Source organism: Pezoporus flaviventris, unplaced genomic scaffold (genome assembly GCF_033815535.1).
Source record: "Pezoporus flaviventris isolate CSIRO_AGI_PZ_B2104156 unplaced genomic scaffold, CSIRO_AGI_Pfla_v1 ptg000078l, whole genome shotgun sequence".
NCBI lineage: Eukaryota > Metazoa > Chordata > Aves > Psittaciformes > Psittacidae > Pezoporus > Pezoporus flaviventris.
This window is the reverse complement of record NW_026892626.1, coordinates 15,322,324-15,347,395: the sequence shown is the minus strand read 5'-3', so window position 1 is coordinate 15,347,395 and position 25,072 is coordinate 15,322,324. Positions and strand designations below refer to the sequence as shown.

Here is a 25,072-nt window from a genome sequence, read left to right as displayed (position 1 = left end):
TTTTAACTCAATTTCTCTAACGATACCACACTTAGATTTAATTCTGCTACTTGAGATATCTTTTCCCATCAGAAAAAAATGACAATATATTTGTCATAATGCAGGCTGAAACATGAGCTTGGTGACACACAGAATAAATGTCTAGCTAGTTACATCCTTTGGAATCCTCCTGCCTTGGATGCTCAGGCACAAAACTCAAGAGCAGCCCAAGGACAGAATGCTATTTCCACGTTCTCAGCTCCACTAACCTGTGCTTCAGCTATTTCCTGAGCCAGAGGTTGCATACACACAGCTCTCTTTAACAGTGCTTACTGGATTTTTCTGCCATAAATTTTGTTTTTTTTTTTCTAAATACTTTTTATTTCCGGGCAGCTACACGGTTATGAGGGAGCTCTGTCCGGCTCACCACGCCCTTTAAGGCCAGCAGAAAACGTTTCCTTTGCTTGCTGCCGAGCGGCCGCCATCCTTTTGCCCCTTTCTTTCTGACCAGGGACTGAGTTTACCTCAGGCTTCCCGCCCAAAGTCCCTGAGGCGCCACGCGCCGCTCCCGCCCTGAGGGCGCCCTGGGGCTGCTCCGTGCCTCCGGTCCCTCAGGAACGAGACTCCTGGGCTCGGCGTTTCCCCCACGCTGCAGTGCTGAAGGCCGCCTCTCCGGAGCTGTTCACATCAGTAAACGGTACCGTGTCTCTTATAACCTCATAGCTTCATTTTCATAAGAATCTGATCAAAGTCTTCTGAAATCCTAAGTCAGCCAGAGCACCCTTACACACACGTTTGCTTATCACACTGCTTGCAAGGCTTCCATCTAGAAAAGCAGCGTTGGGTCTTTCCTACATAAAGCATTAAAAAAATGCTTAAATCACAGTGGAAATATTATAATCGCATAACAAATAACTTTATTGGCACTGATCGGAGAAGGAACCCATCCAAACAAGCTCTTAAGTTAGGTTTGAGTGTGCCTTTAATCAAGGTTGTGTACTTTCTACCTAAGGATCTCATGACACTTTTATGTGTATTGATTGTTAAACTCAGCTTTGGGGAGAGTGAGACAACAGGAACGTCAGTCACTTGCCAAAGCCATGAAGCAATTTGGTGCCATGGGCAGACGTGCTCTGATCACAAGATGTCTCCTGTCTCACCAGAGTGCTAAAACAGGAGATGCTTCTATTTCTCCGGAACTGAATCTTAAAATCCACTTTGTTTTAGGTGGAATTCCAGACACTTGAAGCCTTTTATGTTATTAAAACCTGTCAATTAAAAGCTGCCTATTATAGACCTCCTGCGGGATTCTTAACTACATTTAAATGGTACAGTTACTGACATTTCTATTTGGATGAAAGTTCCATAATGTTTAGAAAAAAGAGCATTTGAACTGTTGACAATACTGCTTACATTGCAAATGATGGGTTCCATAACCACACTTTCACCTCAGCCGGTATTCTGGCTCAGGAGAATGATGCCTATTATATAGTGACAGCTAAGCAGCAAAGGCAGGCTACCAGAGGGAAAGGAGCAGGAGTTGCCCTGCCCAACAGACAGACATGAATGTGCCAGCATTACTTGTGTGAAGCGAACTACAAAGACTGTCCAATTTTCCAAGGGCGGAGTCCATCCTTCTCCCTTGTACCTGGGCTCTGCGATGAAAAGCAACAAGGCAGAAGCCTTCAAACATTAAATGTTTCTATAAGATGCTTTCTTCAGTACTGGATATACATACATGTATTATAGATATCCAAGATGGAACACCAATGCACACTCACCCATTGCCTGGCACAGGATGTCCATGTCTTTCTCCGCTTCAGCCAAAATCACACTCTCAGGTTCAGCGGTAAAATACGGTGGTTCTTTAGAACAGGGAAAGCAAACAGGAGTAAACAAGCAAAGTCACAGCAAAATGAAAAACTGCCATTGATTTAAAGATATTCATCCTATAAACCCCCCCCACATATTGCATTTAATAGTGTGTTGCAAACAGACTAGTTTCTAGTCTCAGTGTCTCTAAGTTCGTCTCTATTTGGAGGGATTATTTTCAGTAGTAAAAGTATCATGAAAAAAAAGCCAACCATTTTTTGCTACATGGAATTCCAGAGTCAGGTCAATGTAAGATAAGATTTAGGGGTTTGCACTGCAACTTAATACTCAGAGCAGGGGCTACTTTTCATTTTATAGGCCTGAATCACGGAAGATTTTAATTCTTTGTTCAGAAAGGCCTTCCCAAGAGGTTTATAAAGGTTTATTTTTACAACACACCATTTTATAGGATAGTTTGCTTCAGTGTCTGAACTAAATTCCACCTCTTGAAGGCATGAAGCATGTCAAATAAAGTACCATAGCATGTCAGGAAGCTGGCACCAGAGGACAAGTGCAGCATGATTAAAAAAAATTCTTCTCAACTGTTTTATTTCTTGAAAGCAAACAGATTTAATGCTTTAATTGAAGTTCTAGTAATAATAATAAAAATCCACACTTTATCATTAGGACTAAAGAAAAGATATTAGACATTTAATTAAAGAAAGACAAGATTTCAGAAACTGTAGAGTATGCTGTCATGTAACTCTTTCTTCTATGCAGCATAAAATTGAAGAGCATCATGTCAAAGTCCCACAGGCATTAAGGTTGCAGTAATTATCATGGTAACTAAAAGCTGTCATAGTCTGTTCAATGCAATTATCATCTGAGCACTGTTTTTAGAAGTATTTTATTTGATTATAACTAGAGTTCTATTGTAGTGTAGACAAACTTACTCGTAAGTTTTAGAAAATACAGAAAAGACAATAATAAGTAGCTTGTGAGAACAAGTTACTCAGATTTTCAGTTTTAAGGAAATCAAGTATGTTTGAAAAAACATAGTACACTATAATGAGATCCAAGGTCATCTGAGCTGACCTTCTTTCAAATCTCTTCACCAGACATGTCTGAAAACCAGACGTGCAGTTTGTATTATTGATAGGACATTAATATTTTCTTAAATAAAATCAAAATCACGTAATTTCACCCTGCAAAATCTTATTTCTCCTGTTACCACCTGCATATAGCAAGTGTTGCTACCATCTCACAGGGATGACGTGGCATGCCAGCAGGTACACATCAGTAAGCATCAGATTAGAACACAAAACGCCCTTTCCTAGCCCTATTTCCCACTAACTACAGTAAAATACTTGCTGGAGTGTATAGACAGGGGTCTTACTTGAGCACCAGTGGTTATTACGATTCTGTATCCATCCCAAATAAAGTCAGTCAATATAAGTCTTAAACATCCTGTGCAGAGGAGGAGGGGAGGTTGCAGAATAGCCTGGAATACTCATTTACCCAGCAAAACCAATAAAACAACCTCCCTGATTTATTATATTCTAATAATATACATGTGTTAACATTATTGATCCTCGCAGCCTGAATATAAAGCTATTAATAAACATGCATAGTAAGTTGTGATTTATTGCATATGATCTCATGTGTTAGTCTAAACAACAAATTGAAAAGCTGACCGTTTAATTGCAATTCACTGATGGCACAATTTGACATGTTTGATCAACTAAGTTGCTGAATCCTCTGTAATTCATCTCAGTCCATGTTTAGCTCTGAGTACACCCTTTCTTCTCACACCATCCTCTGAGCCTTGCCTGATATTTTCCTTGCGCTCCACTTTTCAGAATGTTATCTTTTTCATTTTCAGACTTTTAGCCTAGTGCCCTTGCTTATATATGTATCTGTCCTGGACACAAGGGAAAGTGTCCATCTGCCCATCTCTCAAAACAAAAGTTCAATCTTTCGTTCTATGGCAGTTTAATCTGATCATCAGGCGAGGCAAAGGTGAAAGGTGGCCACAGCAGCACAGGACCAAGGCAGCATCCAGACACATATGCTACATTCACTTCTAACTTTGGGCTTATTCTATGGATGTCTGTTCAGTCAGTGAGATTCAAGTGTATTTTTCTCCTTTTACGGAGGCCTTTGACTGCACATCTTCCACTCTCCCTTTTGTAAGGCACTTTGACCTTAACAGGCAACCTTCAACTATCAGCTCCCAAACTTTCTCCTAGATCAGCAACATATTCTCACAGCAGTGGTGAAATTGCAGATTTATCTTCAACATGGGCCTGCGGTCCAGCTGCAAAGCACTTGATGTGACCTCAAAGATGCTAGTGGTTTCATGACCACTGCTGCTGTTGCACACTGTTTCTGCAGTTATACTTGGCATATTTATACAGTCTTTTTTCCCAGTGTCTCTCTCAAAATCCTCTCCTACAATCTGTGCTCCTTCCTTTAAATCCCGTAAAGGCTGTTCTGCCACCCCCGAAGAAACTTACTACATTAAGAGATGCTTAGGTGAGCAATGAATTACCTGACAAGGAACTTGAAGTCAGTGACAGCTGTCATTTAGCAAACGGAATGTAATGTTGTAAAAGGAAGAGTCACATCAGCTTTTTTGAAAGAAGCAGGGGAGAAATGTTAGCAGAAGAGACAGAAAAAGAGCAGGAGCAGCAGAAAGATGCAATCTAACGGCCAGAGACAGCTCCCAGAGGACTTTCAGGGTCCAACAGATGTGCCAACAGATACAATTTCCAGTCTTCATCAAGCACAGACCCACCTTTTCCCTTACACTAAAGCTTGCTGAACTCAATTCTCACAGCCGTTCCAGCAGCTGGAAGCCCTGCCAAATGCTACAATTGATACAGAAGGGTCAAGAGGCTGAGGCAACAACTGCACATAGAAGAGTTGGATATAATTCTTGTGTGATAAGCACATACACAGAAAACCTTCCAGAAGCAACTCTACAATTTACTGATTGTTTACTACCTGCTTCTGCTGCCTGGAGATAGAAATAAGCCTAGGTGGGAAGACAAGGCTAATTCATAAGAGAATTCTGGAATTTCTAGAATACCATGTGGACCTAATTTCTGTGGCATCCCAAGTCTAATATAAATGGAAAATTAGGCTTGGTGATTTGAGGAATGAGAGAATCACAGCAGGTATACTCTTAGGGCTTTAAGGGAAATGAAACACTGATTTCCAAGCAAGCTCTGCTGCTTTTCCACATGCGTCTTATTCTAGAGCATGGATGCTCAGAAGGGTCCTTTGCAGTGAGGCTTCAACAGAACTCAGGCTGTGGAAGAAACAGCTCTAGTTACAGGTGGTAGACAACTGAAATCTAGGCTTCTCTCTTTTCAGATGAGTCAGATCTATCATCTGCACATCAAGTGTGTGCCTGAGGGCCTGTAGCCCAGCATGAATTGCAAGTGAAAAATTCAGGGTATCTCAGTTTGGGTTACGCACCACCTGGTGAATACCTATCAGAATGAGGCCATAAAAGCACAGCAATATTTACAGGGGTCAGATGGCATTCTGAAGGGGCATTCTGGCTGTCTGCATATATGACTTTATTGCATATTTATAAGGCTTGCTTTGAATCACACAGTATGAATTTGAACATTTATTGTTGTAGGCAATAATCATGTGTTGAAATTTAGTATGTGTGGTGAAATTACAATGTCTTCCAAGCTATATAACATGCCAGACACAAGCCCCCAGACACTGCAATTTCGAGGAATGACAGTAGTCTGTCGGAATCAGGTCAAACATTCAAATTTTTTTGAAATTATAGAATGACAATAGTCAGAATAGGAAAGGACCCATTATACTGAGTTCATGCTGCTGGCAGTGCAGCATGCTATGCAATGAGAGAGGTCACATCACCTACTAGACTGAAAGAAACAGATACTCTATTGTATTGGTGTTTGATCTTAACTAAAGGGTCAAGAACAGGCAAAGGGGAAAAAGAATATTTGAATATAAATGTATGCTTTTAATAGTTGTTGAGGGTTTCAGGGGGGTTCTGTACTACAGACATCACTGAAAAGATAGCCTCTCTGTAAAACCCTTGGGAGCCTGCAAAATTTGATACATTTCTAACTTCCCCCACGCAGAGTTACATGGTCACTGATTTTAACATTCAAAAGATAGCAGTCAGCATCCATTACATACCCTTCAAGCTGCACTGGAGATGTGTGACCTAATCCCAGATACATAAATGAAAGTCAGAAAGAACAGAGGAAGCCCCAGGGACTTCTCCAAAGCTGAAATTCCTGCATCACTCAGAAATTCAGGCCTGCATGTTTTAGAGGAAAGTTGAGCATTAAAAATGGAAGCCTTTCCCCAGCATTACCATAAATTAATTGTCCTGCTTTCAGCTGGGATTGAGGTAATTTTCTTCCTAGTGCCTGGTACAGTACTGTGCCAGTGATTTAGTATGAAATAACACTGATAATGTACTGATGTTTACTTGTTGCTCAGTAGCACTTACCTCGATCAAGGACTTTCCAGTTTCCCATGCTCTGCCAGCGAGGAGAGGCACAAGAAGCTGGGAGAGGGCCTTCAGACAGGCTTTAGCACTCTGTTCTGTACAACCTCATCATACCAGCCTATTCTTCCTAATAGTTTTTGTCCCCATTTTATTCAGACTTTACTTTCTGACTGCATCTGATTTAAACAGCAGTATGGATTTCATGTAGTGGAAAGGTTTCATTCTTCATTTTCTTAAACTCCTAAAATTCATAATTTCCCATAGAACAGTCACTTAAAAAAAAAATTACTATTGCAATTTGTCGCTAACAGAACTTGCAGAACTGAAGCAGGAGAATTTAAGATTAGCTCAGTTTTCAAATTGGTTTGCTCATGAGAAGACTCCTTAAATTACTTAATCTTCAAACTGTTAGTGATAAAACAAATGTGCTCTTATCTAATCTGCAACAAATCTTTCCCAAACTGTTACTCTGCCAAGTGAAGAACATGCTACCCTTTAAAAATTTATAGCAACTGCAGCTAATAAAACCAAGGTTTGGAACCACCTCAGTTTATCTTTGCTGGAACAATATGAAGATGTCAGAAAGCTCTTTGCCACAGTCAGAAGAAAGCTGCAGTGCAACACGAGTATTTTCTTCTTCCTTCTGCAATGCTACTCTATTATATTACAGATTCAGATTTTTCAAATGTTACTGTAATGCTGATTTACAAATCAAGATGTACTCTCACAAATAGTCAGAAAAAGCTTCAGAGATAATATTGCAGGTCACAGATAATAGTTTGAACTGAGTACATGCCCTTGTACTAAGTTCCACTGTCTTCTGATAAAGCTCTTGTCACCATCTAAGCCCACTGCATGACTCCTCTTAGCTGGGAAAGGCAAGAACTGATACATTTTTTAAAAAAGCTTTCATTAACTCAGTATTTGTAATACCTTTAATGCATCTTTTTATCACGACTCCTATTCTACCTGTACACAGCAAAATATTTTTCTCTAGTAATCCACGAAAGTTCACATTACCATACTATTGAGGGTCTGTACTTGATTTCTCCCAATGACTTTGGAAAAAAAACTCTTCTATTAACGTAATTTCCTTCTTCTGTTAGTCAGACCCCTTATTAAGTCCACACTGTGTTATTCACCGCAAAAGTACAGCTCATTATCAGGTCACTATCAACATGTACACACTACAAATATTTTATGTATGCAAATAGACAAGAATACTTGATTCTCTGTAAGTACTACTCCAATAGACTATTGAGGGATACACTGCAAAAATCCTCAGGTTTGAATCTTTCCTCTAGAACCCATCCCTTGACTAATTAAACAACAGCCAGATACAGTCAAGAATTCTAAGGCAGAATATAAGTTATGCATTAACTACTAATCCTTTGATTTGCCTTCCTGTTTAGAATTAGAGATCCATCCTGCAGCTTAAGAAACTCATAAATAAAGAAATCTATCAGGCTTTGCTGACACATTGAGTAAACACCTGCAACTGAAGTGTCTTGTTCCATCAGAAAGAAATAAAAGTAATTGGTAACCAATTTGTTTCTGCTTTCTTTCATCTGCTTGTTCTTATTTATCTACAGGCCTTTTCATAACTTTATTCCCTGACAGCCCCTAAAACCGGATAAGAAATAAATAAAACATTTAAAAATAAGAGAGCAGGTAAGCTACTAAAAGAAAGGCAGCACTGCGAGATTAATGATTCCCTGATGATTGTTTCTCAGTTTTATTGTAACTGTATTAAAGAATCTTTTACATTAATCAAGAGGCTGCTTTAAGTATCGCGTTAGACTGGTTCTGACAGCACAGAAGCAAAATTAAACTAGTTACAGCAAAATCTTGTGAATAAGAGTTTAAACAAAAACCGTAAATAAGTGAAATAAGTCTTTGCTCCTTAAAGGAAAGAGAAGCCACGAGGTAATAATTCTAAGAACCAAAGTACAAAGAAAAAGACTGGAACCAAGCTTCATCTAGTAGATAATAAATATAATAGACACACAGTGCTATGAATGAGCCTGGAACAGTGCTTTAAAGAGAGAGAAGAGCCGTTTTCTCATTTAGCGTGAACTACTATAATAGAGACCATACAGCAGTCTTTAAAACTGTGTTTTCACAAGGCTAAAAGAATCTAGAGAATTGCATGCTGAATTCCCTCTGCAGGGCACTACAGAAATGCATGTGCATGAATTCTGATCAACACCAAGAACTTGTATCACTGCCAGAGTAATAACCTTTCCAGGACAGTTGCACAGTTATTTCTGGGACTGTTAGGTAAAAGCCAGACTTTACATGATCAGCTCTGGCTTAAAACATCTAAAGGCCTCTATTCTAAAACATCTCTTTTATTTTAAAAGTCCTAAAAAACTGCACTGTGTGCAGTGTTCTGATTTGCATTCTTGTATCAGGATATGACATACATAGTAACAACCTTTACCAAACGACAACCTCCTTGCTACAACAAAACTCCAGCACAGTCGTGATGGTGGAAACAGGCAGTGAAAAGGCATCAGTGTCCCTTTAAACATGTTACGTCCAAAGATTCCTTTGGAGTTGAACGTCTAGCGTGTAGCACTGATTTTAATGGCATTTCCTTTTTCCATTTGTTACCTCACTAATGATATCTGCCTGTCTAGGTGGTCAGGAACATCCTTAAGCCCCCTGACTGGCACTTGGAACAGACCTAAAAGGCTTCTTTCGGAAATGCAGGTACTTGACATAGTAAAACTAGGTGTAAGCAAGCTGGGAGTTAATCAGGATTTAATGCATCTAAAAGCCAAGATGGAAGCTGCCCAATAAGGATTTTCCTATTGTATTTCCCCAAGTTCTGATTAAAAATATAGTTTCACAGGGGATTCACAGAATCACATCAGTATTTAAAAAAATCTATTTGATGAATTTATATTCATGGGGAAGAGCAGCTGAATTAATTTGGAAGATAACCCTCCTTCACCTCCTTTGTTCTGTTCTCTGAAGAAAGGTTCAAATATAAGATCAATGAAATATTAAGATATCAATTCTATTTCCTATTATACCTCTAGTCCAGAGACTGTTTTGCTAAAAAAACACATTGCCTTGAGAATTACCCATTATAGAAAGGAAGGCTTTTGCTCTTGCTGGCTCCTCTGTGCTGTCTCTCAATTTTGCTTCACAGAAGTAAACCCCCACATCAGCAGAGGTCGGGTTGGTGATAGTGAGTCGTCTCCCAAAACTGCTAATGCCACTGGTTATTTTTATTCCATTTCTCTTCCAGGTCATGCTTAGCCTCTCCAGAGGTCTGCCAAGGTTTAAACACACAAACAAAACTTAAGAATTCAACAATACAACATATATATTACAGAATAACCTTGCTGCAGTTACATCCAAAATACAAAACTTCTCTGTTTCCACTGTCCCTGAGGTTCACTATTAAGCAGTGAATTCATATATAACTTGTACACGAAGATTACAGACTACGCAAGTGGCATTAGGCAAGTACAGATAATTGATACAGCAACAGAACTTAAGTGCTAATAATTTGATTTCTCTAAGCAAAAGGAGTAAATAGTGCTATGGAAATCAGCTGCATGGGAAGTGCTTTCATTATAACTCAATTACCAAAACAACATTACTCATATCAAGAACATCTCTGCCCTCATAGGAGAAAGTGAATCAGTTGGTCTTATCATCATCCAAGGACCTCAACCCTTTACTTCCACTGGAATTTAATGTTATTCAAGGCCAGCTAGATGGAAACATAGGAAGAATGCTGTGAACTCTATTATTACAGTGCATTATGAACAGTTGAGGAATAATCACTGTAAAATGAGTGTCTAATAAATTACTTCATAGCGGATCCTCACTAATTTATTTACTAAGGAGCTCAGACTGTTCAACAATATCACCTTCCATGTCAATAGGCAATACAGCTGAAATATTAACCTTTAACATAAGCTCTCTATATATCCTTATTTGGCCAGAAAAATCAGTATGTTTAATTCAGTAATGTTGGACAAACAAGATTATTCATAAGGTGACTTTGAAGAGCAAGAATTCTGGTTTGAATATTAAATTAAAAACAACAAAAAAAGAAAACAACTTTCTATGTCCTTCTCCAACAGAGACAGTGCATTAAAATTAGCTCCTTATAACCCCTCTGTGGCTTTTACAATACCTTGCATTGGCCACACACTCCAGTGTCACTTCGCTGCTCCCTGCCACGATGCTGGTATTCTGGGGAGGGATTACAATGACGGGAGCCACCGTGTCAGATGGGTCTGTGGCACCTGCATGGGCAGAAACAAACCTTGTGAAGACCCCATACATCTGCAAACGGATGGGTTCCATAGAAAGGATCTTATCAAGCAACACAGCTGCAAATTTCACTCTTCAGTCTCACCCTGGATTTTAATTTCCTCATTCAGGGGAGATCTTCAGCATGACCACTTTCAATGGCTTTCATTAACTGTACAAACACACTGTTTCAATATACCCAGCTCAGGATCACTCAAAACACGTAACTCACACGAACTACACCCAGATGGAGTGCAGGGGCCATTCTCAAATAGAGAGCAAATAAATTAAGCATCCTAAAGGTTTTCTATTGTTGAGCACTTTTATTTTTATCAAACACTTGCTGACTTATATTTTTAAGACCTTTTCATGTTTTGTTTAATCTTGCCACTTCCACACCATTTCAAAAGAGCCTGCCAATACTCATGTTAGTTCTTTAAAAAGATTTTACACACTGGGGAACAAATATAAAATTAACAAAGCAGCATATCACAGCAACTTCAATCCCTTTTTCTTATCAGGAAAGTAAATAACCCAAATCTGCTACTCTTTTGTGAGGCATCATACTGTAAATAATTTAGCTTATGCAACAGTCAGGAGACACTTAAAAATGGTAAAAAATCTGCTTGTAAATTTTCTCTGTATACATTTAGTAAGTGAATTAAAATACCCATGCATTCATAGGTACTTTGCTTCAAGCAACTCATTTGGGAAAGAAAAATTAGCTATTTTTTAGCTTGAATAACAGAGTAATAAAATTCTCTAAAGAATCCAGAATCCAATAAACAAATTATAGGGAAAAGGAATGAAAATAAAACTAAACTGATGGAAAAGCAAGCGAGGTCATCAGATGTTTTCTGTAAAGGAGGCTAACCCATGCCCATTAAGCAGAATGGGAAAAAGTCAAATGCAAGGCATGAACCCTGACGTTTAAGATAATTCCCTAAATAATACAAAATGGATAGGATATACTTTGCTTCTCTTTTGCCCAGCACACCAAAAGCTATTTGACTTTCAATTTCACTCTTTGGATAGACAGAGGTTTTGGTAACAGGGCTCAGAGTTCAAGATTAGCAGATTTCTGACTTACTGAATGACAAAATTTTTACCTACTGCTGTTTTTGTAATTGATGGCAAATAGTGACTATGGGAGATGACAGCATGCAGCATAAGTTTAAAATTTTAATACCATCCACACTTCTGGATAAATTCAAGCATCCAAGAATAGTACCTAAGGAAGTGGTAAGCACATGCTTATTTCTTCCCATAAATATACTTTGTTGACCTGACACGGCATCGACATAGAACATGCATGGGATCTCAAAAAAAAAAAAAGGTTGTAGTAGATTTTACTTCTGCCCAACAACATTCCTGGGAATATGATGCTGTAAGGTAGCAAATTTATTTTCTATGAAGATTTCCATGGTGTTTCAAGAGATATTCATGGCAGGAATTTTCCAGATAGTACTTGAAAAAATAGAAAACAAGCAGTAATCAGATTAGTAGCTTATTACTGATAAGAGGAAATAACCTCAGCATTACTGGTCACCACTACTTCTGCACAAGATGAAGGTTTACAACAGGAAATGCTAAAAGATCAACAACCAATTTACTAATTTGGCAGTAAGCATTTCTTATCTCCATCTGGAAAAGAGGAAAGCCACTTCTTTGACTATAAGCTCCCTTGAAGAATGGCCTAACCCCACTGTAACCAGCCGGAGAAGCCAGCTTTGCTGTAACCTCTATGAGTTCACCATATGAGAATGGCTCATTGTGCATCGAGTAGATAAGCAGGGGCAATAGCAGTGCACATTACTCTGCCTGCAACCAGGAAAATGTGAGTTTTATTTAACTTTCTTACTGACCATAACAAGAATCTAAATAAAGTATGTGCATATTTTAATTTTTTTACCATCCCTGAAACAAATCTATTAAAAGCAGGCTGTTGATAAAGCTTTTGAGCAAGTGACGGAATACAGATGTGACACAGGGCTCCTCAAAATGGTTACTGCTTGGATTCTAAGTAATATACCTACAAAGGTCAGCTGCAGAGGTACAAGCATGTACAGAACAACAAAATTTCAAACTATTACATAACAGTACATAGGCAGCATGTATATTCATATTCAAAGACAGTTTCCCTTTGCAGCATAAAGAAACCACTTGCCGTAATTCCCTCTGGCCCCTGTTTTGCCAAATAAAGCTCAACAGGGACATTCCCACAGTTTGCAGCTTTGTTTTGTGGCTGATCAAAATATCAAAGGATGATTTACTTTTACTTTAGAGTAAAAATCTCAATAAGGCAGTAAATGTGGGATCTGTGTTTCCACCTTTAAGAACTTCATCCTTTGTAAGAAATCCACAGGTTGGAATATCAGAGCAGCCAGCCTCCTAATAGAGATAAGGAGCAACACTGTGATTTCGTTTTGATGATGTGACGCAGCAAATTAGATTTCAGTCTGGCCATGGAAGGCAGAGAGCTATTTCAAATTATCAGATAAAGAAAAATTAGCCAGACTTTCCAGGTTTCTTATCCTGCCTGTCAATAAAGCCACCCTATCCTTCCCCTACACCTCTTAACTCACTACACTGACATGATGTTACTTGACTGGTGTTACACTGAAGTACAATGCAGAATGTCGTTGTTGGTAAACAGGCATTTTATTTGAAAAATCCTTAGTAGAAAACAACTGATTTTTTTTTGTCTCCTCATCACTGTTCCTTTTTTAACTTCCTCAGACTTTTTCTCATCCCAGTTTTCTAGGTCTCTGCTGTTTTCTTCTGGCTTTTCACCACCTGTTTCTCCTCTCCCTCAGGCAGCTTCTCTGCATTTGTCACCAGCCATTTCCCCCCCTTGCCATCCCAGACATTTCACATTATTTAAGAACTGCTCAACTGCCCATTTATCCTTTATTTAATGATTGAGCTTCAGTTTCTCTGAAGAAAATATTTGTCAAAGACACTGAAATGGGAGAGCAATACAAATGCATACAAGAACACAGTTATAGTGACAGTAATTTGCTAACACAGGACCACCATTCCCCCCCATACTCTATGTTTTCTGTGAGAAAAGATCATTCCTTCCTGTCTGCTTTTTGAACCCCTTCTTTCAGCCAAGAAAGCAAAGCAACTTTAAGGAAAAAACACCCCACTACTGCAGCCAAGGGATGCCTTGCTATTAGACACAATAAGCATGTGGGGAGCTTGTAGGAAGCTGCAGAGACAAGGCTGAACAGCACGGAAGGACACTTAAGGCATGTGCTCTTAATCCTGATTCCAGTCCTTAATAGATGGCTGGACAGAAGGACTGCTGCAGGCAAGAGTCCTAATCCAAACAGGGACTTTTCTCCAAAAACCAGCACATTCTGCTTTATTTTGCATTCTATTTTAGCCACAGCACTGACAGTATTTCCAATCTTCCCTTTACTTCGAGACGTTCTTATTAAACACTGTCTTAATTATTACCAGTGTGTACTAGGGCCCAATAACTCAAGTGCCTTCAGGCCCAGCACAGCCAGCCTTTGAGGGTTGGTTATTTTAACCCCAGAGACTCACAAGGGGAGGGAGCTGACCTTGCAGGTTTCTCAGTGGTTCCCCTCCCCAGCTCCTCATGAAGCAGCTGCTAAATATTAACTCCTCTCTAGACTCTGGAATTCAAGAATCTGCAATCCTGCACAAAGCACAGATGTACTGAGGGAAGAGGGAAAGAGTGAACACTTCTCACACAGTCTGGTTGGTTTTATCACCAGCCTCTGTGTGTAACTGCACAATGCCAATACAGGATCACAAGGAACTTCGCCTTCCCACCTAACCAAGAATGAACCCCATCCCAGGTGGTCTGTTACACTGATTTTTTTAATACTGATGAGCTGTAGAATTTCTTATCTGTTATTTAACTACAATAATTAAGCAGACTGCTCTATCATCTCTGAAAAGACAGTGTTTTTATCTCTCTACACATATTGCCTTGTGAGGTATGGAGAATTTAAAATATTATAATTTACCATTTATAAAGATCATAGACTCTATCAAAACCATTTGAGTGCTTGATTTTCCCAACAGTGATGAAATGTCGTCTCTCAGGCCGTATGACTGAAGATACAAAAGGTGCTCTTCCCTTCAGAAATGTGTAAACATTAGGTCCTTTCTCAGATTTTACATTATGGTGTGCCAAGTTTATCTATACGTGTGTTTGCAGTGCAGAATATTAAGAATATTCCTTCAATGAATACTAAAATACATCTCAGAGAGATATGAGACAAACCAGACTAAATAGAAGGTGAGAGAAATTGTTTCTCTCTTGAAAAGAAGCAATAGCTTGAGCTCAGACTTGAAAAACACAAGAAGTCTTATTTTTGAGGCTGGCTTATAGGTCCCAACCCTCCAAAGACACTTACTACAAACAAGGTGACCATGAGCAAGAGGAGGGAGGGTTGCTCAAATAATCATCGCCAAGATACCCTTCATTTACTTAGTATGGGGTAGAGCCTGGGATGCGATGTTGACTGCTAGTGTTGGTTACTACTGCAGTTACTTATCAGTGTTCTGTTTTCAAAACCCACAGGAATCAGCATCCAAAAAATGGATTTACTTCTTCATATTATGAAATTTGTCTATGAGAGAAAAACATTTCACAGAAGGATCACCAGTATGCTACCCTCAAGGTAATGGAGAAATTGAATACTTTAACAGAACTTTGAAACCATTTATAAGTTATCCTGGGAGAAAAAGATTAGAGAACCTTCAGCATAAACTTCCTATAGGCTTTCAGACTTGCACAGTACTCAGAAATGCCTTTGCAATTACTATGCAGGCTACATGCAAAGCTTCATGTTACCAAATTATAGATACCTATATTAGAAAAAGCAGAATGTGAGATAGGAGTCCAATACAAATAGCAAAGAATATTACACATAAATAGTTCAACTTTGTGGCATCAATATGCAATCTCTGCCTCTGTACCACAGAATATGAGAAAAGAGGAGAAATGACAATCAGACGGTATCTCGAGATCACTTGAGGGAATAAAAAGTCCTTACAAATACAAACTATCTAATGGAATAGATTTCACTTTTCCCAGATACAACCTGCAGATGATTTGGATTATCAACCCATAATGGATTAATGCCCCTTTCCCTTTCCAGTACCACATGCACAATGGGAATTGGATCCTGATCAATAATAGATTAATTTCCCCTCCCCTTTGCAGTAAAAGGCACACCACAGGAACTGAAGCCTGATCAACAGACTAGCAAAATTGACAACCACCTGCAGGCACAATAAAGAGGCATTATGAAAATAATGAAAAAAGTGGATTTCTCAATCATAAAATTCCATCTTAAAACATGGCATTTCTCTCTGTTCCCTAGTTATTAGTGTGATTATTAAGAGATTATACAGTAAAAGAGTATTAAGATAATAAAAAGTCACCATTTCATTTTTTCCACTTTTATTCTAGCAAGGACTGCATTCATTTTGAAGAAGAAGAAAACAGTGATGCTGTTGTGCATTACTGTGTAACTGTGCAGGTCTCTGCTCACATTTATAGACATAAAAATAACAGAGATCTTGGGAGGATTCTTGGTCATATTTGTTTAGTTTGATGAATAACATTAAAACTCCACATGGAGTTTTTTTGAGTCAAAACTATGTATTTATAAAATAATTAGCAATGCAATGGTACAGAGTTGGTGTAATGAATTTTCAGTACCCGAGGATATGTCAAGACTTCTCAAACATGTATGTATTATCATAATTTCTGATCTTGAACCTATGAGAAACTAGACTCAAAAAAATAAATAAGCAACAACATAAAAACTTAGCTTTGTGGATCATGTTTATAAGGAAAATGGCCTAGTTGTTTCAATCAATCGCAGCAAGTAAGTCCTCATCTTGATCCAGACATCAGACATCATGACATATGAATAAAACATTAGATATGGAAAGGGTTTACAAAACATAATACAAGCGAAACAAGGGATGATCTAGGTCAGTTACATTTATTGACTCAATATACTCTTGTTGGTGTGACTAAGCTTTGTCCATATCAGATCAAACACGATTTGTTCCCCCTGAAAGTAAAATAAAAGGGGTAGGATAGGGTATGAATAAAATCATAAAAATCAAAACAAAATCCAGCAAGTGGATCGCAGATTAACCACCCAGTGTATGAGGGGGGGATATGGTAAAGAGAAGCAATTAGAAAACATGTCATCGACAACTGCCAAAGAAGCCTTGCATGAATTAATCTTGGCTGAATCACCCATGTCATAAAGCAGTGCCTGAAATCTGCACTCCTTCCTTTTCTATCCGCCCCTTCTGAGCCTGTGTGATAGGCCTATCTGTTACAACAGAACTTCTGATGCATTTACCTTTGAAAAATAAAGTTACCCAAATAAATTAACCTATAAAATGTGTGATTTACTCAGTCAGGCTTGCAGTTCTGCAAGCAGTGTAAAACACACTGAACTTCAGGTACTTGATGGTTGGTTTGAAGAGAATGAAAATATATTCCTAATTTAAGTAGATATATATTACAGAAACAGAGCCTTAAAGGAGAAGTGTGAAAAGCAGGTTGAGAGAGATTAGTCTCCCCCTCTACTCCACTCTTGTGAGATCCCACCTGGAGTCCTAAGTCCAGCTCTGGGTACCCAACACAAGAAAGATGTGGACCTGTTGGAGTGAGTCCAGAGGAGGCCTTGAAGATGCTCTAAGGCGCTGGAGCACCTCTATTATGAAGACCAACTGAGAGAAGGCTCCAGCGAGACTTTAAAGGAGCTTCCATTGCCTAAAGGAGCCAATAAGAAATCGAGAGGGGCTTTTTACAAGGGTCTGTAGTGACAGAACAAGGGAGAATGGCTTTAAACTGACAGAGAGGAGACTGAGATTAGACATTAGAAAGAAATTCTCACAATGAGGGTGGTGAGACGCTGGCACAGGGTGCCCAGAGAAGCTGTGGCTGCCCCATCCCTGGCAGTATTCAAGGCCAGGTTGGACAGGGCTTGGAAAACCTGCTCTAGAGGAAGGTATCCCCGCCTGTGGCAAGGGGTTGGTACTAGATGGTCTTTAAGGTCTCTTCCAACCCAAACCATTCTGTGATTTGATGAAAATAGAAAATACATATTAACCATGCAAAATATTGGCAAGAAAATATTTTATGTATGGAGCACTCTGCTAACTGTTTGGAGCAGAGGACTAGAAGCACCTCCTGGGTCAGGCTAGTTCCCTGTGTCTCTGACATCCCATCATGCAACCCCATTTTGAATGTACAGGGGCCCATGATAAAAATACTGAGGTTTTTTACCACCACTTTTCTGGTTGGAAAGTTTCCTAGAGCTTTCTTTTTCAATCTGTTAAAAACACTCCTAATTTCTAGCTTAAATGTATTCATGGCCAATGTACCCCATTTGTTCTTCTGCCAAAGCTGTCCTTTAGCTTAAATAGCTATTTTCTCCCTCTGTGATGTTTCCATCCTAAAGTATTTATAGAAAACAATCATGCTCCTTCACAGTCTTAATTTTACTCAGCTAAACAAGCCAAACTTTTCTTGTCTGACAAGTTTGAAAGGATTCACTGCAATATATGCAAAAAAAAAAGGATAGGAGCAAGAGTAAAAACACAAAAAGCCAGAATCATACTATAAATGTTTCCAAATTTTAAACAAATAATACAGAAACAGCTTTTTCCCCTCTTTGTAAGCACTTTCACACAGACTGCAAGAGGTGTTAGTTTCAGCCCTAGGGAAAGCCTACTGGAGAACTCAACTCTATCCACAAGACAACTTAGACATTTTTGTGTGCAGATACTACAGCAAAGAGCAGCTTTATATATTTTATCAGATAGGACAAAGCCTAAAATGCAAGCTAAAAAGCTTCCGGAACCATTTAGGGAGTTTTTAGGGTCTGTTCCTGGGCATAATGAGAGACAGGGGCCTAAGTACAGTTGATTTACAAACAGAAAACATATTTCCATAAGCAAGGAATAATGCAGTGCCCAAGGAGAGGCATCACGGCTAGATGGTTCATGGTGACACAGTCTCTCCAGCTTATCTCTCACCAGTTCTGCTCCACAGACTGGGACACGGATGGGAGATGTGGCTGTTTTTCCTGATTTTGGCCTTTTCCTACAGGCCATTAATGCAGATAACACAGCAATGTCTACATTTAGTGGGGTAAGCCTTCAATAAAACACTTCTTCCTCCTCTTTCATACTACCTGAGGTCTACAAACTCACTTTGTATTTTAGGACTACTTCAAAAATAAATTTCTAGTGTGGTCCCATGTAGTTTTAAGGAAATTAAGCCACCACTTGGTTAAACAGCTCCCTGTGATGATTCAGCAGCTAAACTCAAAAGCAGACCATATTTCTGCTCTGACACTCTGAAATTCCCTTCTTGCAACTCCTTCTGCAAAAAGAGCAATTTGGAAGTTCTGTCTCTGTCACTGACCTGACCTTCCCCCATGCACAGTGAGGGGTTTCTTTCTGCCTAAAAACTTATCATCCAGCACATCATTAGAGCTTTTAACATGAAAAAAATATATAGCCTCAAGCTATTCTAACTAAAGAACACTCAGGTGGCTTTCAATTCACCAGATAGCTTTAATATTGGCTCTATAAGTGGATAGAGTGTGTAATCTTAATCAAGAGCAGTTAAAAGGAGGGAAAAAATATCCATGGTCTATCAGTGGAATCTATTAGCCTCAGAGTCAGCTTCAAAGTGGTGTGAGAGGCAACAGGTAGAGCACAGAGCCTCTGCAGCCAGCATCCAGGGGCTGTGGGGTTTTAGGAGTATGATCCAAAACACATTCATGTTTACAAAGATTTTGCAATGACTCATCGGTGGAAGTGATTTTTAAGAGGCTATATATTTTTATGATGTGCTTTAGTGCATTGCAAGTGAAGCATCCTTTTAAATTTAAACAGGCATGCATCTAGAATGAAGAAACAGGTTTGAGGGATCTGGCAGTGGTTGCAGGGGCTTCTGCAGCAGACAGCAAGAGTCATCTTCTGCTGAGGCCAAAAATGAACGTGTAACATCTCATCTCTGCCCTTCACATACCTGGTATGTACTGCTTGCTTTCTTAATAAAAGTAAACTCTCACAGCAGAAACTGGATGCTAAATAAAATAGAGCTGTCAGTTAATCATAATGTCCAGAAATGCAAAATTCAGTGGTGAGACAAGAGCAGAGAGAAGAAATATAGAAGGAAAGTTGAGCTAAGGACATGGCTGTGTTACAGGAATCAGAGAACTGCTGCTATTTCAGATGCTGCAATTCTCACCAGCAGATTCTAGTTTACTGTCAAGCAGCAACAAAGAAAGAGGAACGGAAGACAATAAAATGCTGCCTTCTGTTTTCAAATGCATCTTCATATGTGGCTTCATTTTTTTATTAATAAAAGCAGTTCTTAACTCCTTTGGCACAAACAAAATCACAACCATTGACAATCTACTTGCTGCTTCCCCTACTTGTAACAGGCTTAAACACTTTTCTACTTAGAAATGAAGGGTGGTAAACAAAGAAAAAGAGAGAAAAGGAAGAAACCCACATAATTCTCATCTATCCTTCACCAGACTTAAATAAGAGCATCTGCAGTGACTTCAGGGGAAATTATTTAAGAAATGCCTTCAAGAATTTATTTTACCACAACAATAACCGAAGCACTGTTTTCACAGGGAAGATTTAAGATTAACTATGCTCTGTAGAGCATAAAACAAATACGCACAATTGATCATATGCGAGTTTCTGAGATTGATTTCTGTGTAGCATCTTTTAAATGAACCTGATAATCGTGGTGCAGTACATTGGAAGCAGACACTTGCACATATATACTGATCATCTGACAAACAGTCCTGATAAAGTTAAAATTAATACTAAAGTTGGAGTTTTTATTAGGTTTTAGATACCTGGCAAATCCATTAAAATAATCAGTATTATCGGATTTCTGTAGTCCTGGCTATCTACCACACCTGGCTGCTTGTTTAAGGATCTGTGGTCTTCCTGAAGGATCGAAGAATTTAGACCTGCCCTCACTTAGAAAAGGCAAAAGACAAAGCTGAAAGTGCCCCACAGCTGATCTGTTCTTCACAATAAAAGGAAAGGCTTTTGTGTCATAGACGTTTGGTGCTAGTAAAGGTGCACAGGCCACCAAATTGGCCATTGTGATCTAAAGAGTGCACGTAAGAGACAGTCAAAGTCATGTGAGCACATTGTTACAGTTACCGGATAAGCCAAGTGTGGATCAAAGCTTTCTCCAGAAAATCCACTCTAAGAACAGGGATTAAAATTTGTTATATATAAACATCATTTGAATGTTAAAAGGGAAAAAAAAAACCCAAACAACCAAATTTAAAAGCTGGTACTCAGATCCTGGGCACTACAATTTATAAAGGCTTAAAGGAGAGCAGTTTGTAGAAGATATTTATAACATTGAACTAAATAATCAGGTTTGTTACTGAAGTGCACCAAACCAAGATGCACTCACTGAGCAACATTTTAAGCTGAAGGTCAACTATTGCTGCATTCTATTTATATATATATTTATCTACAAGAAGCATGTTTTGGGATCCACATTGCTACCTTGCTCCCAAAGGTCTGCTGTTTCCAAGTCTTTACACAAAGAGAGCAGATCTGAAAAACGAGAAGATCCCCCCCAGCCATCTTCCAACAGCTAACTCAACCAAACATATGGAATGACTTATCAGAATAATATTTTGAGAAATAGGTTATCAGGGGCCTCAGGTCCACTCCATATGGTCTAAAGTTCTCCATCCCCTGACCATAACATGCTACTTTTTTCCACTTTGTTTCATAAAGGGATACAATCCTTCATAAAATTAGAGTTGTTCAGGTCACACAGATTCAGAAGCAAATAAAATTTCATTTATATATTTAGAGTACTGTAAAATAAAAAAAGCAGGGCAAAAACCACTCACAGCAGAGCTCAGAATCCAAAGAAATATTTTCCTATCAAAAGAAAGAATTTTTCTTTCTCTTTATAGCACAGATGTTCTTCTAAATAAAGTGCAGCTTTCCCTTTGCAGCCTTTGTGATTATCAGTCTCTGGTTATTTTATAATATAAGGTTGCCTCAGACCTCAGCAGGGAGAAAAATACACATTGCTGTATTTCCTCTGTAGCAAGAACAAAACAACTGTGAAAGCAAAGAATGTTCCAAAAGAGCAAACAATAACCCAGCTAAAGAAAGTCTACAAACTTATTCATTCAAAAATAATTCCACAGATGGATAAGCATTTAATTTTCTGAAGTGCGAATAAACCAGCGTCTCTCTTCTCTGGAAGATGGAATAGGTTTTTGTGTCTGCCTATTTATACATAGTGTATAAATGCCTGCTCAGAGAATGCTGCAAGTACTGTAAAAAGAAATCTAAGGGGAAGTTATTACTTGAGGCTCTTTGTTAGTATTTCTGCAGCATGGGTAGTGTCAGCATTGTTAAAAATAGATTGATAGTTGTACCTTACTTGGCTGGTACAAACGCTGTTTGCATTAATGTACTTATGATTTCCTATCTACTGCTCCCAGATAAGAGTGGAGTTAAAGAGTATGATGTCTTTTCCATCTTGCATTGACTTCTTACCCTCTCAGAGAAGGGCTGGGTCACTGCTTTAGCTGTATGGATAGTAAACAGCCTCTCCTGATTACGACAAGGACTCTTTGCTTTGCTTGTGAAAAACTGAAGCTTATTTCCACAGGGTGCTCTTGTCTCCCAGCTCATCCAAAACTTTGCACTTTGTGCTGCTCCTTATTTCAAATTTCTATCATAGTAACATGACACTTGGATGTCACAACAGAATTACAGTTAATAAGAAAAATTATGGGGAATAAATGAGAAAATGTACTGGTGTCTAAGACAGGAACTTAACTATTGCTGAGATATCAGTGACATCTATTTCATTTTGGTTTAAAAAGAAATTCACCCTAGGTTTAGAAAAAATGGCCTTGGGTTATCAGATTGAAACCAATTGTCAATGTGTGATTAGGCAGAACACAACAACATTGTTTAGATTTCATCAACCTGTTTTATTCTGATTTGCCCCCCAAAATAATACTTAACAATATAATTCTGCTATCCAGATGGTTATGGGCTGTGTTAGTGCAGAACTATCAAATGTTAGAGCAACTACAATGGCAAGAAAATGTTGCAGGGTCCACTTGACAACAAAACTGTCACTTGCTTTCTCTCACACATGTACAATCTCCTCAAACTACTTACGCACAATGAAGAAGGACAAATCACTTATACACACCTATAAAATGCATTTAGATATGGATTAAATTAAACTAAGCAGCTAAAACAAAACTGGAAGCTAGGATGGGAAGAGCTGGCTGTTGCTGGCACCTGGAACCTGAATTCTGTAGGATGCCCATTAGCCTACAACACCGAGCTCATTTTGCCTTGTTCTGCTTTGTGACTTCGGTACAGCTTTTTGATTGTGGTATTAGTTCTGCACACTCACTGTATCCACATCTATCTTTAGTGAAAGAAAATACTAAATGAATAAATCACATGTAGTATCAAAAGCAATTGATCTATCTCTTCTCCATTCCTTCAAGAGTAATTATAGAGAAGAGATTAAGGTTTGCCAGGCCATTTGGCCAAAGAATTTTACAGCACAGACCAAATTTAAGACAATAAAAATGCATTACCTACTGAAGCACAAAATCTCTGAGAAAACTCAGAAATACAAGCAGCCTTTTGAAATAAACCATAATCTCTCCCTCCCACTGCCTCCAAAGCCTGTACCCCCCCCCCCCCCCCCCCACACACACACAAAGGCAAAGCTGAAAAAAGCAAAGTCTGGTGATATATAAAAATAAAAGTACAACTGAATCATTTTTGACATTTCTCTATCACTCTTAAAAATAGTAATAATCTTGAGCTATTGAAACAGCTGAAAGAAAATAAAAATCGATGTGTTTTCACTTAGCAACTTTGAAAAAGAAAAGGATTACTTGGTATTTCAGCAAAATGCTTTAATGCAGCTTTGTAACAGAGCCCACTATAACTTAGAAACTTTCTTCACACTTAAGCATTTACTGCACCCCAGAACTCAACACTTGGAAGGGAACAGAGGCAAAACCATAATTCCCAAGGTGACACGGCCAGAGCAAGTTACCGGTACCCGAATCGTGTCCAGGGTACAAATCCTGCAGTGTTCTGGGCTCTATAAGCAGCTGCCCTATGTGCTAATGCGAACACACATAAGGCAGGGACTTCAGACACATCTCCTGAGGATTTTATACATTTAATAAAGCAATTTCTTCACACAATGTGGAAACTGCCTTGGGTTTATGCTTTCCTTGTTTACTACTTAGCCTCAATCGAGCAAGCAATGGTGAACAAATTGAGAATGGGGTTGTTGTTGATTTGGGAAGGGAAGAGGTTGGTTTGTTTTATTTATGTTTTTACAAGCTTCAACTTCAATCTGTACCCACAGCTCTGCAAATGTGGGCTTTTAAGCATTTCTCTGCATCTCCTATTTTTTTGGCTGGTCACATGTTTTAGGTTTGTAACCAGGGGCAGGATAAAAATAACCCCATTTCTGATAGACGTTAACTTGATTTGCAGAAGATTCTTAAACTACTCAAAGCTGTCTTTTAAAGTGGTAAAGTGGTTGAACGTTCCCTTATTACAAGCAGAGTGGACATAAAATTGTATATTTTACAGTGAATCACATGTATTGCTCATAATAATTAATAGCAATAGGCAATGTAAAAGACAAGGAGAAAAAATAGTAGCTTGCAAAGAAATCTGTTTCCTATCTCATCTAGGAGAACTGGAGTCATCAAAAATGCTTTAAAACAAACAATTTTAAATGCCATCAATTTTTCTGTTGTTTCCGAGTCCTCTTTGCACATATAAATGCATAAAATGTAAAACCCGGCAGAGAGGGAAAGTGGAACATTTAAAAAAGCTGATTTAATTCTGCAGAAAACCTTTACTCCTACCATTAAAAAGTACAATTTATTACCACTGGAAAGTGCGAGAAGTAGAAAGTGCTCTTGGAAAATAATAACTGCTTCTACCAGTACACCAGAGACCTCTGCAGAAGATGCAGGAACCATTATCTCCATTTTACATGTGGTGAAAATGAGGCAAGGACAAACATTACTGAAATGAGGCTCCGGCTGGTAAAAGTCTGACCTGTTCATCACGACCTTTTAACATTTTAGGCTGTAGTCAAATACAGGACAGAAAACTTTCCTTTCCAAATTCCAACTGGAAAAAGAAGATGCTCTACCATATCCATGGGGATCTTGCAAGCTCTGAAGCTGTCTCCCCTCCTCACACTCCCTTCTCACATCAGTTCTCAGTTGAAAGATTTGTTAATGTGCTATGCCAATCTATATTAAATTCTACTACATATTTTCAGGCAATGCTGGACAGTTCACAGCATCTGTGGCCAACAGCAAACATGATAAGGGGAAAAAAGGTAATTCTCCCAGGTTTTATCATAGTATGAGAATAAAAGAG

At 38.7% G+C, this 25,072-nt stretch overlaps 1 protein-coding gene across 1 annotated transcript in view; it reads right to left on the bottom strand.

Annotated features, from left to right (window-relative positions):
- Positions 1-25,072, bottom strand: part of SDK1 (sidekick cell adhesion molecule 1) — a 418,839-nt gene that overhangs the window by 150,629 nt on the left and 243,138 nt on the right. The window contains exons 7-9 of the mRNA XM_061473901.1: positions 10,461-10,572; positions 9,394-9,584; positions 1,761-1,844 (exon numbers count right to left, since the gene is read on the bottom strand). Of these exons, the coding sequence (XP_061329885.1) occupies positions 1,761-1,844; positions 9,394-9,584; positions 10,461-10,572 (387 nt within the window). The remainder of the gene's footprint in view (positions 1-1,760; positions 1,845-9,393; positions 9,585-10,460; positions 10,573-25,072) is intronic.